At 35.5% G+C, this 14,839-nt stretch overlaps 1 protein-coding gene across 1 annotated transcript in view; it reads left to right on the top strand.

Moving 5' to 3' along the window:
* The window catches only part of GABRA2 (gamma-aminobutyric acid type A receptor subunit alpha2), a 163,109-nt gene that overhangs the window by 141,094 nt on the left and 7,176 nt on the right, over window positions 1-14,839 (top strand). The window contains exon 9 of the mRNA XM_069593055.1: window positions 5,899-6,101. Coding sequence (XP_069449156.1) covers window positions 5,899-6,101 — 203 coding nt within the window. The remainder of the gene's footprint in view (window positions 1-5,898; window positions 6,102-14,839) is intronic.

Genomic DNA, 14,839 nt, shown 5'->3' with positions numbered 1-14,839 from the left:
TCTTTTTATTCACCTGACCCAGAATCCCCTCCAGTGCCAAAATCACTACCTGAGGGATACCAATGAAAGGCTTTACAGACAAATATTTTAGCTGCCTCTGCCAGAGGCAATGGATAACTTTTGGATCAAAAAATAGGCTAACCAAAAAATTTAAGAAGAAAAGCTGGGGAATCAATTGTACGTAAGTGATTTGAAAGACACCTACGTATTTCTTAGAATCTAGAAGGCCACATGGATACACAGAGTTATGTGAATACCCAAAAATGACTGAGAAAGCCCAAAGCACTCCCCTCTCATTGACCTTGAGCCTCTATACAAGCAGGAAGTGGATGCTAAGGCAGAGTTGTCAACTGTGTGGCTGAATGTTGAAGACATACCCCAACCTGCATACAGAATCACCTGACAAAGACAGATAAATTTATGCTTTCAAGGGTTTCAGAAAGTCTGTCCAATCATTAGATGGCCATTAGGCTAAGAAAACAGGGACTTCAGTGGTCCCAAATGAAAAGAATACAAGATTTACAAGATTGGTTAAGAAAAGTCACTATACAAACAGAGTTCATAAATACAATGTCACAATTGAAAAAGACAGATAATTGAAAAAGATGGCTAATCAGCTCCAGTTTCATCCATCTCATTAGAACTGATTCAAATGTATTCTTTTTAATGGCTGAGTAATACTCCATTGTGTATATGTACCACAGCTTTCTTATCCATTCATCTGCTGATGGACATCTAGGTTGTTTCCATGTCCTGGCTATTATAAACAGTGCTGCGATGAACATTGGGGTACACATGTCTCTTTCAATTCTGGTTTCCTCAGTGTGTATGCCCAGCAGTGGGATTGCTGGGTCATAAGGCAGTCTACTTGCAATTTTTTAAGGAATCGCCACACTGTTCTCTATAGTGCATGAAACTGGAGCCTATTATACAGAGTGAAGTAAGCCAGAAAGAAAAACACCAATACAGTATACTAACAGATATATATGGAATTTAGAAAGATGGTAATGATGACCCTGTATGCGAGACAGCAAAAGAGACACAGATGTGTAGAGTGGACTTTTGGACTCTGAGGGAGAGGAAGAGGGTGGGATGATTTGGGAGAATGGCATTGAAACATGTATACTATCATGTAAGAAATGAATCGCCAGTCTATGTTTGATGCAGGATACAGGATGCTTGGGGCTGGTGCATGGGGATGATCCAGAGAGATGATATAGGGTGAGAAGTGGGAGGGGGATTCAGGATTGGGAGCTTGTATATACCCATGGTGGATTCATGTCAATGTATGGCAAAACCAATAGAGTATTGTAAAGTAAAATAAAGTAAAAATAAAAACTAAAAAAAAAGAAAAAGACCCTGGAAATGGCAAGAATATAATTTCCAGAATTGCCACATTACAGTATTCAAAATGTCCAGTTTACAACAAAAATGTAAGGTCTGCAAATTTTAAAAGTATATACCATTTTAAAAAATAAAAAAATTCATTAGAAACTGTACCTAAGGAAGCCCAAGTGTTGCAATAAATAGACAAAGACTAAATAAGCTACGTTAGATACAATAGAACAGCTAAAGGAAACCATGTCTAAAGAATGAAAGTGTGCTAATGATGCCTCATCAAACATAGAATATCAAATCAATAGAAATTCTAAGAAGTAAACAAATAGAAATTCAGCAATTCAAAAGTACCATAACTGAAAAGAAAAATTTACTAGAGGAACTTAATAGTAGGTTTATGCAATCAGAAGAAAAAATCAGTGAACTCAGAGATAAGTCAGTTAAGATTCTTTTAAGTATGGGAAACAGGGAGTTAAAAAAGAAAAATGAGGAAAAATAATCAGTGCCTAAGACACTTGTGGCATATTATCAAGCATGTCAATATATGTACAGTGGTAGTCACAGAAGGAGAGAAGAGGGATAAAGGGATTAAAATATTTGAAAAACAGTGGTCAACATTCTTCAGCTTTAGTGAAAAATACAGATCAACTCATTCAAGAAGCTCAATAATCCAGACAAATCACAAGAGGAAAAAATTCCCTGCAGATCAATCTCTCTTATGAATATAGATTCAAATGTCCTCAACAGGAAACTAACAAACTGAAACCAGCCACATATAAAAAGGATTGCACACTTGTGACCAAGTGTCATTTACCTCAGGAAAGTAGGGTTGGTTAAACATACAAAAATCAATCGATGTAATAATCCCAAATAGATTTATGGAATATGGAAAAAAACACACCATCATCTCAATAGACTCTGAAAAACATAAAACATACTTTCATGATAAAAAAAATGTCAGTGAACTAGCCCTAGAAAAGGACCTCTTTAACCCAATAAAGAGAATATTTAGAGGTGAAAGAGTAAAACTTTAGTTCTAACATCAGGAACAAGACAAGGATGTCTGCGTTCACCAATTCTGTTCAACATCATACTGCAGGCATTAGCCAGGGAAGTTAGGCAAGAAAAACAAATAAAAGGCATCCAATTTGGAAAGGAAGAAATAAAACTCTATATGTAGTCACATATTATTATATATAGAAAACTCTTAATAAACCACATAAAAACTGTTAGAGATAATGTTGTCAGGAAAATGTCAGGTAGAAGATCAATTCACACAAAAAAATCAGCTTTGTTTCTATACACCAGCAATGAATAATCTAAAATGGAAATAAAGGTATTTCTATTTATATAACAGCCTAAGAATAAAATATCTATAAATAAATATAAGTTTAAAGGTGAAAAACTTATAAATTGAAAATTATAAAATGTTGCAGAAAGGAATTGAAGTTCTAAATAAATGGAGATGACATATATATGTCTAATTAAAATGGATAGATATGTCACATTTGGGGATTAGAAGATTTATTATAGTTAATATGGCAATATATCCCCAAACAAGGAATTTAATGCAATATCTACCAAAATTCCAAGGACATTTTTTGAAAAAATGAGCAAACTGACCATAACATCATAGGGAAGTATAAGGGACCCTGAATAGTTAAAATAATCTTGAAAAAGAATAAGAAACTTGGAGGACTCATGCTTCCCAATTTCAACACTTACCCTAAAGCTATATTATCAAAACTGTGAATTTTGTATAAGGACAGACATGTAGATGAATGAAATAGAATTGAAAGTCCAGTATATATATGGCTGGATCCCTTCATTTTTCACCAGAGACTATCACAACATTGTAAATTGGCTATCAGTTCAGTTCAGTCACTCAGTTGTTTCCGACACTTTGTGACCCCATGGACTGCAGCACGCCAGGCTTCCCTGTCTATCACCAACTCCCAGAGCTTACTCAAACTCATGTCCATTGAGTCAGTGATGCCATCCAACCATCACATCCTCTGTCGTCCCCTTCTCCTCTTGCCTTCAGTCTTTCCCAGCATCAGTTCGGTTCAGTTCAGTCACTCAGTCATGTCCAACTCTTTGTGACCCCATGGACTGCACCACCCCAGACTTCCCTGTCCATCATCAACTCCCGGGGCTTACTCAAACTTATGTCCATCGAGTTGGTAATGCCATCCAGCCATCTCATCCTCTATTGTCCCCTTCTCCTCCCTCCTTCAATCTGTCCCAACATCTGGATCTTTTCAAATGTCAGTTCTTCACATCAGGTGGCCGAAGTATTGGAGTTTCCAGCTTCAGCATCAGTCCTTCCAGTGAATATTCAGGACTGATTTCCTTTAGAATGGACTGGTTGGATATACCCCAGTATAAAATACAAAGTTTCAAGTTTGAAAAAAAAGAAAAATTGAAAGTCTGGAAGTAAACCCATCTTTGATCAGTTGATTTCATCAACAGTGATAAGATCATTTAATGGGGAAAGAAAAGTCTTTTCAACAAGTGGTGTTGGGACCACTGACTATCCATATGCAGAAGAATGGATCTGGACATCTACCATATACAAAAGTCACCTCAAAAAGGACCAAAGACCTAAATATAAGATCTAAAACTATAGAACTCACAAGAAAATATAGGCTTAAATCTTTATGACCTCAGATTAGGCAACGATTTCTTAGATGTAGTACACCAGTTTGTAATCCCTAAAGAGAATTTCATTAATCCACATCATCTTCAATGCCAGGATAATATCAGTCTTTCAAAGTTTTGCTAACATTTTGCTGATAATACTGTTTTTAAAAGCATCTCATTATTGCTTTTTTTCCTTGACTGCTAATGAAGTTAAATTTATTTTCATGTCAATTGCATTTATATATGTGTGTGTGCATGGGGGGATAGGTTATTGTTTGTATGTGTGGGTATAACTGTCTTGTATTCTATTTAATTATTGTACTGTACCAATTTCTCAAAAGCAAACACCATCTAAAATCTTTCACAGTTTGTTGCATGTTAACACAATATATTTCTTAAATACGTTTTATAATATTGACTCAGCAGCAGGTGAGCTAAATTTATTTTTACCTAGATTTATCTTTCTACCTTTCATTCTTACTACTACCATCATATTCCCAGATTCATTCATTCATAATTAAATGGAATTATTGGTATTTTGAATTGCTAACTCTATGGTAAGTGAGAAAAAAGCTGCTTTATTTATCCTAAGGGAAAGTAAAAAATAAAATATAAAAGAATTTCATTATATGAATGAACATTTCACCAACATTTTAATTATTTTAATTTAATATATCCTCCGTGTACATAATTGGGCTTCCCAGCTGGCACTAGTGGTAAAGAACACTCCTGTCAGTTCAGGAGACGTAAGAGACATGGGTTTGATCTCTGAGTTGGAAAGATGCCCTGGAGAAGGGCATGGCAACCCACTCCAGTATGCTTTCCTGGACAATCCCATGGACAGAGGAGCTTTGCAGGCTGCAGTCCATGAGATCACAAGGAGTTAGACACGAATGAAGAGACTTGTCATGCCTGCATGCATGTACATAATTAATCCTCTCTTGAATCTCTGATAAAGCAGGTAACTGTAGACATTTTGACTGCTGATGTTGTGACTGTCTTCTGAGTTATTGCTTTCTTTTTACCTAACCATTGTGATTTCGCTGAACAACATTCTTTAAAACAATGGAGGTACAAACTACTCCTTAAAATTAGTGATTAATATTTTATAAGGTTGCTTATTTAGTTGCTTGTTTTATTTTTCTGTAGATTCTAAGAAAGAAAAGTGAAAAGTGAAGTCACTCAGTCGTGTCCGACTCTGCGACCCCATGGACTGTAGCCTACCAGGTCCTCCGTCCATGGGATTCTCTAGGCAAGAGTACTGGAGTGGGTTGCCATTTCCTTCCCCAAGGGATCTTTCCAACCCAGGGATCAAACCCGGGTCGCCTGCATTCCAGGCAGATGCTTTAACCTCTGAGCCACCAGGGAAGCCCAAGCTTCATTATTAAAGAAATTCCATCCTCACAATACTAGCCAGTCTAGGAAATTTCATAATTAGCCTAGCTATACTTAGAATGAAGAACTTCTTAATCACAGTTCTGTTGTGATCACTAGTGTGGATGACTGGTCCATTGCTTAGAATGAGTCAAATAAATGATGAACAAATTAATGTGAAGCTTTGTGAAGGATTTTTTAAATTAATGTTAATGGGAAATGGGTCAATTTCAAGTACCTGCTTTCCTCATCAGAAATTCTACTTCAATTTCACCAGTCTTTATAACTTCAGTGGTACTTAAGTGGAAAAGGAGATTCATACAAACAAAAATGAGAAAGCAAAGCATTTCAGAGTCATCACTTCAAAAAAATATAATAACCATTTATGATAATTAACTTTGCAGTATTTTCTTTCAGAAACTTTTGTTTGTTTGCTTTTCTAGTGGCTAAAGGTGGCAATGAAAGTACCTTTTGGAAAAAAAAAAATTTCCAGTGCTGTCGTGCTGGTATTTGTTGATGTTTTTGCTTCCTATCTTTTTGCAGGAGTAACAACTGTTCTAACAATGACAACTCTAAGCATCAGTGCTCGGAATTCCCTCCCCAAAGTGGCTTATGCAACTGCCATGGACTGGTTTATTGCTGTTTGCTATGCATTTGTGTTCTCTGCCCTAATTGAATTTGCAACTGTCAATTACTTCACCAAAAGAGGATGGGCTTGGGATGGAAAGAGTGTAGTAAATGACAAGGTAAGTGAGAACTTCCTTCTAACTGTGATTAAGCGAATCCCTCAACCCATTTAGCTTGTAACAGATACTGTACCTCAAATTTGACATTAAGAACATTCAAACATAAAGCTTTCTTTTAAAGTATGCTCTTGCCTGAAATCCTTTAGGAGTGCTGGTATTATTACTTCTGTTAAAGCCACTTCCTAGCATCAGTTGAGCTCTGACAGTGTGTCAAGCACTTGCTAAGTTTTCTACATATGCTCTCTCATATAATCTTTACAACTTTTTAACTAGGATCTCTTTTTAATCTCTCTCTCTCTTTTTTTTTTTTTTTATGAAGAAGGTATAGCTTAGTGAAGTTGTTTACTTGCCCGAGTTCACACAAGTTAATGTTTACTTAAACCCAGATCTGCCTGACCATTAAGTTCATGCCTTTAACCACACCACTTTCTAGTAAAAAGATCTGGAAAAGAAAAGTGGGCACTAAGTTTACCAATTATAGAATCTCAGGCCCTATCAGTGGGTTGAGTTACTCTTCAGAGTTACTCTTCAGAGATGGGGGTATCATCTCTGTTGCTTGGATGTAAAAGAACTCACAGGATTGTAATCTCTCCCATGTTGTATGGAATAAGTAAGTAGGTAGGAATGCGTAGACATTTTCAGTTGCTCATTTAGTCCACAAGAGAAAAAAAATATTTATCTTTAAGATTAAGCGATTTGGAAATTATTGATGTCTATTTTTCGGTTTCAGGTACTGAAGGAAGTGTGAATTTTGTGCATTGATAAATAGCCTTAAGAGGAGCCTTTGTATACATCACAATGAGATATAAAGTTTTCTCAATAATAATAAAAAGTTCTACTTGGAGGGTTTCTTTTCTACAAAGTATTTACCTGAATACCCTTCCATTAAGTTTGGAACAATATACTTGCTGATTTTCCTTTTCAGTTATTTGAATATAATTTTTTTTCTAATTTATGTGATATTGCCATTGATATTATAGTCTTTTCCCTTAACTTTGTAAACTGTAAAAGTTTTAACAAGTGCTGATTTATTTCATTTTATAAGCTATATCTTGTATACTAATAGTCAATGAGTAAATAGTAAAGAAAATCTGATTAATTTTCTATGCTTTAACTTCTAGGTTATTTCACCTTTCCCATCACATTTTATTGTTGATTTATGTTTTCATTCCCTATATAGTATACTGCTTTCTCATTGCTATCTATGCAGTTACTTCTTTTAAGTTATATAAGTTACACATGCACTTTCATACTAACATTTTTTGAAGATAAAATGCTTTGCAAATACATCAAAAAAGATAAATAGCAGTTTGTGATGTAAATCCATGTAAAAATATATTGATGCTTTATTTTTAATGCATTGAGGTGCCAATCAAATTGACATTGTGATTTGGCATATCAAATAATATGCCTTCTCAACCCCTGAACTTGGAAAATACAAGTACCTATAAATGCGTAAAAAATCAGATTCCTGATAATGCATTCTAAAAGCAATAGTGTGACAGACAAATACTAGATTTGTTTACCCACATATTAGATCACATATAGTGCAGATAAATCTTGGTTGAAATCATTTATGCTCCAACCTAATTTGCAGGAAAACAACTAACAAAATTTGTATTATTTAAGTTATAAGTATTTCAAGTTCAGTGGTTAAATTAAAGGGAACATTACATCAAGCTCCTTGCTTGTTGTTAACCACTTTTCCATAGCTAGAGTGCCAAACACAGTGTCAGGCAATTAGTAGGCACTGCAGAAAGTTTTGTTGAATAAAAGAATAAATTGATTTTTGCCATTAAATCTGGCAGTGTAATACCAATGGCAAGACTTCTTTGCCTACATGGAAGATCTTTTAATACTTTACAGTGGTAAATTTATCAGGGGGTACTCATCCATTTTCATGATTCAAATACATTTTGGGAGGTTTTTTCCTATTGGAAACAACCAGGTTCTTAAAACTAAAAGGATACGTAGTGGAATGCCTCAAACTAGCACATCTGCCTAAAAAAAAAAAATCAGTGCAATTTACTCTGTTTTAGTTTTCCTTAGATTTAATTAGGTGGAAAACAGTAATTTTCCTGAAATACAAAGGTTTTATCCATAGGCCAAAATGGGATGCTTTTAGTTGAACCAGACTGGAGAAAGCCATTTTTGGAGTTAGTAAACATGAGTAAATACACTTAATGATCTGTCAATGAAAAGCATATATAAAAAGTTATTTAAGGTTTGTTAACTGGCAAGTATCAATTTGTCTCTGAGGATAATCACTCAGAGATTCATATTAATATTGTATGTTTGAAAAATGAAATATGTATTTAACATACAGTTTATATATAGATTGTGCTCTGATGATCTTTAAGGTTAGTTTTCGCAAACAGATAAATAAACTCATTTGCTTCATTTTCAAGCTACATTTGAGCCCTCTATTAGAAGACAAAGCTTATCTTGCTCTGTGATCTTGCACAAGATTGTACACTACTTTTTGCCTCAGGTGTTAAATTAGTTAACAAAACTTTATCGATCTAAAAATTTAGTTCAGGATCAAATAATTCAACTTCACTTATTTATGCCTTTTCATATATGAAAGAATCTAATTTTTCAACTTCCCAAATTCTTCCGGAACCTTCCTCAAGACTAATTCTGCTACCTTATCTCTTGATTCCTTTTCCTCTTGTTCTTTTTTCAGTATTAAGCCATCAGTTATTATTTTCTTCTCTTACTTCTTCAAAGCCATCTTCTCTTTTTCACCTGCTTCCTGTAAATTTCTGATGATGCCTAATATACTTAATTTACCATAAAGGCAAAAGCAAAACTCTCTCCAGATTCTATCACCCATTCCCTGATCCTCAGATTCCCCATTCTTCTTCTTTTTCCATTCAAGCTTTTGAAAGCGTTGCTTGTAAAATGTATGTTCTCACTTTCAATTTAATTTTCAGCTCACTGTAACCAGGTTATCTTTCCATTTATTGTCCTGTAGCTGAAGGATTCCAGCCTCTACATTTTCAAATCAGATACTTTTTTCATTTTTCTCAAGGGATTCCCTTTGAACCCACTGAATACTGTTATACTCCTAGACTCTATTTCAAGTCCAAATCAGCAACTTTTTCTCTTCTGGCAGGCCTTTAAAAAAAGGCTTAGAATATCACCTTCCTTCCTTAAATCTTGACAGCTGCCACTATTCATTCTATTCTTTGAGATTCTTTACCTAAGTTTGGAGTATGTCCAGTCCACCTAGCATTTGCTCTTGTTTATCCCCAAAGATGGTCATTTAAATTTATTTTTTTGTTCTTGCTATTACTACGTGATTCTCATTTTAAGGATTTTACTGTAAATGCTTGTGGGAATGTCAGCCACACTATGCATTGTCTACTGTTTATTATCTCTAAATAGATAAAACCTACTCATCCTCAGCACCAATACCAGTGTGAAGTGAATTGAAAATTGCTCAGTTGTGTCCAACTCTTTGCTGCCCCATAGACTATAGTATCCATGAAATTCTCCAGGCCAGAATACTGGAGTGGGTAGCCGTTCCCTTCTCCAGGGGATCTTCCCAACCCAGGGATTGAACCTGGGTCCCCTGCTTTGCAGGCAGATTCTTTACCAACTGAGCCACAACGGAAGCCCATGGGTACTGAAATGGATAGCCTATCCCTTCTCCAGGGGATCTTCCTGAATCAGGAATCAAACTGGGGTCTCCTGCACTGCAGGCAGATTCTTTACCAACTAAGCTATCAGGGAAGCCCGATCCTCAGGAAATTTCTGAACACTTGCTCCCCTGACCCCTGAAAAATTAGATCATTTTTTAAGTATGTATAGTGTCCTGCTCTTTTACATTTCATTCTTTATTACAGCTTATAATTGCATGCTTAAGTCCTAGCTCCTTCACAGTTTATGGTAACAATGACCACATTTAATTTAATAAATCATTTATCCTTGGCCCTTTGTACAGGGCTTACTATACATATTAGTTTTCAATAAATGTGGTGTAAAATAACTAAGCATAACCAAATCATAACCACAGCCTACACCTTTATCTTACTTTCCACAGTTATTATACCCTTTCTTTTAACTTTCAGGTTCATGTATCCGATAGGTACCCATGTTCTTCATGAACATGATTTTTCAAGCTTTGCATATCTCTTCTAAAAGATGAAAGAAACAGCAAGCAACCAAAAAATAAAATGTCCTAAGTGCCTATTTTTTCATATTTATCTCAGTTCATGGCAAAACCTAGTTTCACATACTGACAACTTGAAAGCATCCCTTGAGATCTAACCAGCTGTCAAATGTCCATTTTCCTATGTGTATGTCCATAGGCCATGCCCTTACCACCTTTCATTATTTTCAGTCTGTTTATTCCTCATTATCTCTAATCATGTCTCGTTTTAATCCGTTCTGTTCAGTAGTTCCAGAGGTATCTTTCTAAAACAGAAGTATGATCGTTTATTTTTTAGCTCTTTAGTGAATTGCTGAAAGCAATTTTTCAAGCTATCTCAGCTAATATGGCCCAAATATATAGCTTTCTGATACATTTGTTTACATCATGAATGATAAGAAAATATTTTGCTGTTTATTGTACACTTACTACTATGTGCCTGGGAATATCTCCATGTCAAAATGAGGAATATAGGATTCTCAAGTAAAGTTATTTGCTCAAGATCACACATCTAATAAATAGCGAATCCAAGACTGAACAGATCTGAAGTCCATGCTCATTCTTCCTCTAGCCATTAAAAACATCCCCAACTATCCATGCCTCTTCCTATCTCCATGACATCAGATGTGTTGATCCCTCTTGCTAAAATGCCCTCTCCTTTCTTTCCTAACTGAGTAACTATTTATTCCCCAAGATCTATCCAATTGAGTGTAATTGCCACCATGACTGGGAGACTGAACAGAACTGAACTGAACTGATTATGCTTTTACAGTGCTTGCCACAAATTCCTTTCATATAACCTCATTATACTTTTATTGTAAACAAAGCTATCAGTAAGTTATATGATATAGAGGAGAATGGTTTTGTCTTATTTGCTATTTCTCTGCTGATACCTAACATAGTGTTTAGCACATAACTTTTTGAATTAACTTTTAAAATATACCTTTACTCTCTTAAGACTGTGTTTATTTCTAAATATGAGTCAGTGGTTCTACACTGGCCAAGAAAAGCATATTCTTTGGATGTACACTATATATTAAATTACTGAAAACACAGGCATAGCACCATAATATCCAAACTAACCTGAACTGTGCCATTATTTTGGATTTCACTCCATGGTAATCACATTGCATCATATTTCAAGTGTTTTTATTCATCTATTTGTATTTTTTAAGATCCTCCTTTGTTCCAAAAGCATTTCAGACAGTCTATCAAACGAATGTATGTACTTAAATTATTATGATATTATATAAATAGAAGTAGAAAATCAGGGTGAAGGAAAATAGACTGCAAATATGTCCACCATTTGGGCCAGAATATTAACTGTAGTCCATATCTGTGCTGTGTGCTGTGCTTAGTCACTCAGTCGTGTCCCACTCTTTGCAACCCCATGGACTGTAGCCCGCCAGGCTCCTCTGTCCATGGGGATTCTCCAGGCCAGAATAATTGAATCAGGGTCTCCTGCATTGCAGGCAGATTCTTTACCAGCTGAGCTACCCAGTAAGCCCAGTCCATAGCTAGAATAGCCAAGATTCAAATTCTAAGCTTTTTGGCTATGAGAATGAACCATAGGGGGAAGCTTACTTCCCTTTAACAAAAAAAAATAGAAGTATAAATTTCTTCAGAAAAAAAAAAAATCCTATACTGAATTCTCTGTTTGAAACAATATAATATGGATTTTATATTAGAAAAAGGCTTCCCTTGTACAGTTGGTAAATAATCTGCCTGCAATGCAAGAGACCCGGGTTCAATCCCTGCGTCGGGAAGATCCCCTGGAGAAGGAAATGGCAACCCACTCCAGTATTCTTGTCTGGAGAATTCCATGGACTGAAGAGCCTTGCAGACTACAGTTCATGGGGTTGCAAGAGTCGGACACGACTTAGCAACTAAGCCACCACTATATTAGAAAAAGTCAGGTGCTATTGCAAGTAATGTCAGCATTTTCCCAATAAATGCAGTAATTAATTTCATATTGATGTTTCTTGTAGTCCCCTTCAATAAAAGCTGAAGGCATTACATTAACTTACAACTCAGTGAAGGCAATTCTTCAAGGAGCTAAGCTAATATGGTCCAAGTATATAGCTTTCCCATGGCACAATTTTATCCAAGGAAAGACTTTAGAGTACTTAGAGAAGTGGATGGACTGTATAACCTTCAAACAATCTTCTGTAAGTATCACTTTTCTTAGGATGGTTAGCAGACAGTTAACAATACCATTATCTAATCAGCGAGCATGTTGTTTTTTTACAAATAATGGGCTTTCTAGTAGCCGCAATGACTGTAAGAAAGCAACATTGTATATAGAAAGAGCATAGATTTGCCACTTTGGAAACTTGGGGTTTTCTCCAAAAAACTCTTGTATTTAGTGTTATATTTATGAGAGCTCCATTTCCTTATGCTAAGGAACACTCTGTGAGATTCTTTCCGACTCTGAAACTGTGATTGCTATTTTCATTTATATGCAGGTCATTTCAGTACTAAGTGTCTACATTTTAGCTAAAGTGTTTACTCAATTTACTAATGCATCATTTTATCTAATACTCTAAGAAAACTGAGATTGATTTGCCACAATGGTGTGAGACATTTTGATTTTTATAATCAGGAGTTTCCCAGACTGAACTTTTAAGTATTTATTTGGACACTCTAATAAGTAATAACCTCAGGATATTCTGATTCTTATAAAATATCCTTTAAGAAATAGAAAGTTTAATAGTATATGTTATAATTCCTTCTCATTCCACTTAAGTAACAGCATCAACAGACTCTATAGCAGCATAATTTTCTTTTTTCCCTGGATAATGTGTAAAAATAAATCATTTACTGCTTTAGTGTATAACCATATTTTCCCACTTCTCTTGTATATGTCTCAATCACAAGTAAAACAATTTCCTCACATATGTTGAAATTTGAGTGTCATTTTTCAATTGAGCTTATTTTATTAATTTCCTAGTCTTCTACATCTATAAATGGTGCAATTGAGGACTTTAGGGATAATTAGATAATATAATTGTTGAGCACACTATTAGAATCCATTTCTGTTAATCTAATAAATACTTATTGTACTCTACAAAATATATGGTTATATGCATTGAATATACTTATGTATATCATTCCAGTAGATGTCATTCATTTATCATGAAGCAAACATTTTTTTGAGCCTGCACTGTGCCAGGAACTTGCTAGAAGCTCTGCATTGCCCAGTCTCTGCCTTCAAGGAGCTTACAATTAAGTAAAAGAGGAAAAGAAATGAAAGTGTTTCATGTGCCACTATAGAGACAAGCACTGAGGTGTGTGGAAGCACACAGAAGGGGTGCTTTTGCAGTAGGTTATTATGTCTCAATAGATGTGATTTTGAGCTGAGACAGTATAAAACAGACCCTACTAGGGGACCGGTGTGGCTTGATTATCAGCCGCTAGCTCAATTGTGGTATCATTCACAGGTTAGGAAATACAGTTTAGGGTATCATTCACAGATTAGGAGGATGTACAGGATTAGATTGGGAGTGAAAGTAACCTGATTTCATTTTTGGATATTTTATGTCTTAAGTATATGTGGCATATATAGGTGGAGAAGGCTGGTGAAATATAATGGGTAAGAATTCTGGTGAGATAATCATCCCTGTATTGGTGGCAAAATGAATGAAGTCACTTAAAATTAATAGAAATGAGCAGTGCCAGATTGCCTTCATTTCCCTCATTCTGCTTCCATTTGGTTTTATTCTTCACACTTAACTTTATTTTCTTTACCTACATTTTCAGCCATATCTGGCCTTATTCATCAAAATGTATAGGTGACTTACCTAAGAACCTTAGAGTAGACATATGGAATTAGTAAAATTAGTCTGTAAGCAATTAGATAATATGAGCTATCAGGGCTGACCTAGTTCTCGAAACAAAATTTATCTAGGGACACAAGCTTAAAAAATATATCTCGTGGCAGTGAGTATTTTCATGTAACAATAGAATTCATTGCCCTGTTTGTTTTCAAGGGTCTCAGGATTTTAGCATAAGTCAAGGCTTGAAATAAATAAAGTAAAATTGGTATGTGGGGTCAAAATGATGTGGCCCAAGTAGTTAGCATGCTGATCATCTGGCTTGATCAGAGGTTTGCCTGATATTCAAAGAAGACTTCATAGCATGATGTCTGTAAACTTGATTCTTTTAAATAGAAGTTAGAAAATCCCATGGATGGAGGAGCCTGGTACAGACTACCATCCATGGGGTCACAAAGAGTCGGACATGACTGAGTGACTTCACTTTCACTTAGTAATGAAAAGGACAAGGTAATATCTACTAGTAATGGCCTAGGGTATGAATATTCTTTGATACTATTTCTAGCAGATCTGTGTCTTACAAATAACAATAATAGAACATGTTATGTGGACTTAATCTATGTACTCTGCTTTAGAAGATCTTAGAATTAAGTTGGGCTTCAGATGGTGCTACTGGTAAAGAACACACCTGCCAATGTAGGGGATATAGAGGCGTGGATTTGATCCCTGGGTCAGGAAATTTCCTGGAGGGCATGGCAACCCACTCTAGTATTCTTGCCTGGAGAATCCCCATGGACAGAGGAGCTGGG

This window comes from Ovis canadensis, chromosome 6, assembly GCF_042477335.2.
Source record: "Ovis canadensis isolate MfBH-ARS-UI-01 breed Bighorn chromosome 6, ARS-UI_OviCan_v2, whole genome shotgun sequence".
In the NCBI taxonomy this organism is placed as follows: Eukaryota; Metazoa; Chordata; class Mammalia; order Artiodactyla; family Bovidae; genus Ovis; species Ovis canadensis.
The sequence above is the reverse complement of the archived record's forward strand: the minus strand, read 5'-3'. Positions and strand labels throughout refer to the sequence as shown.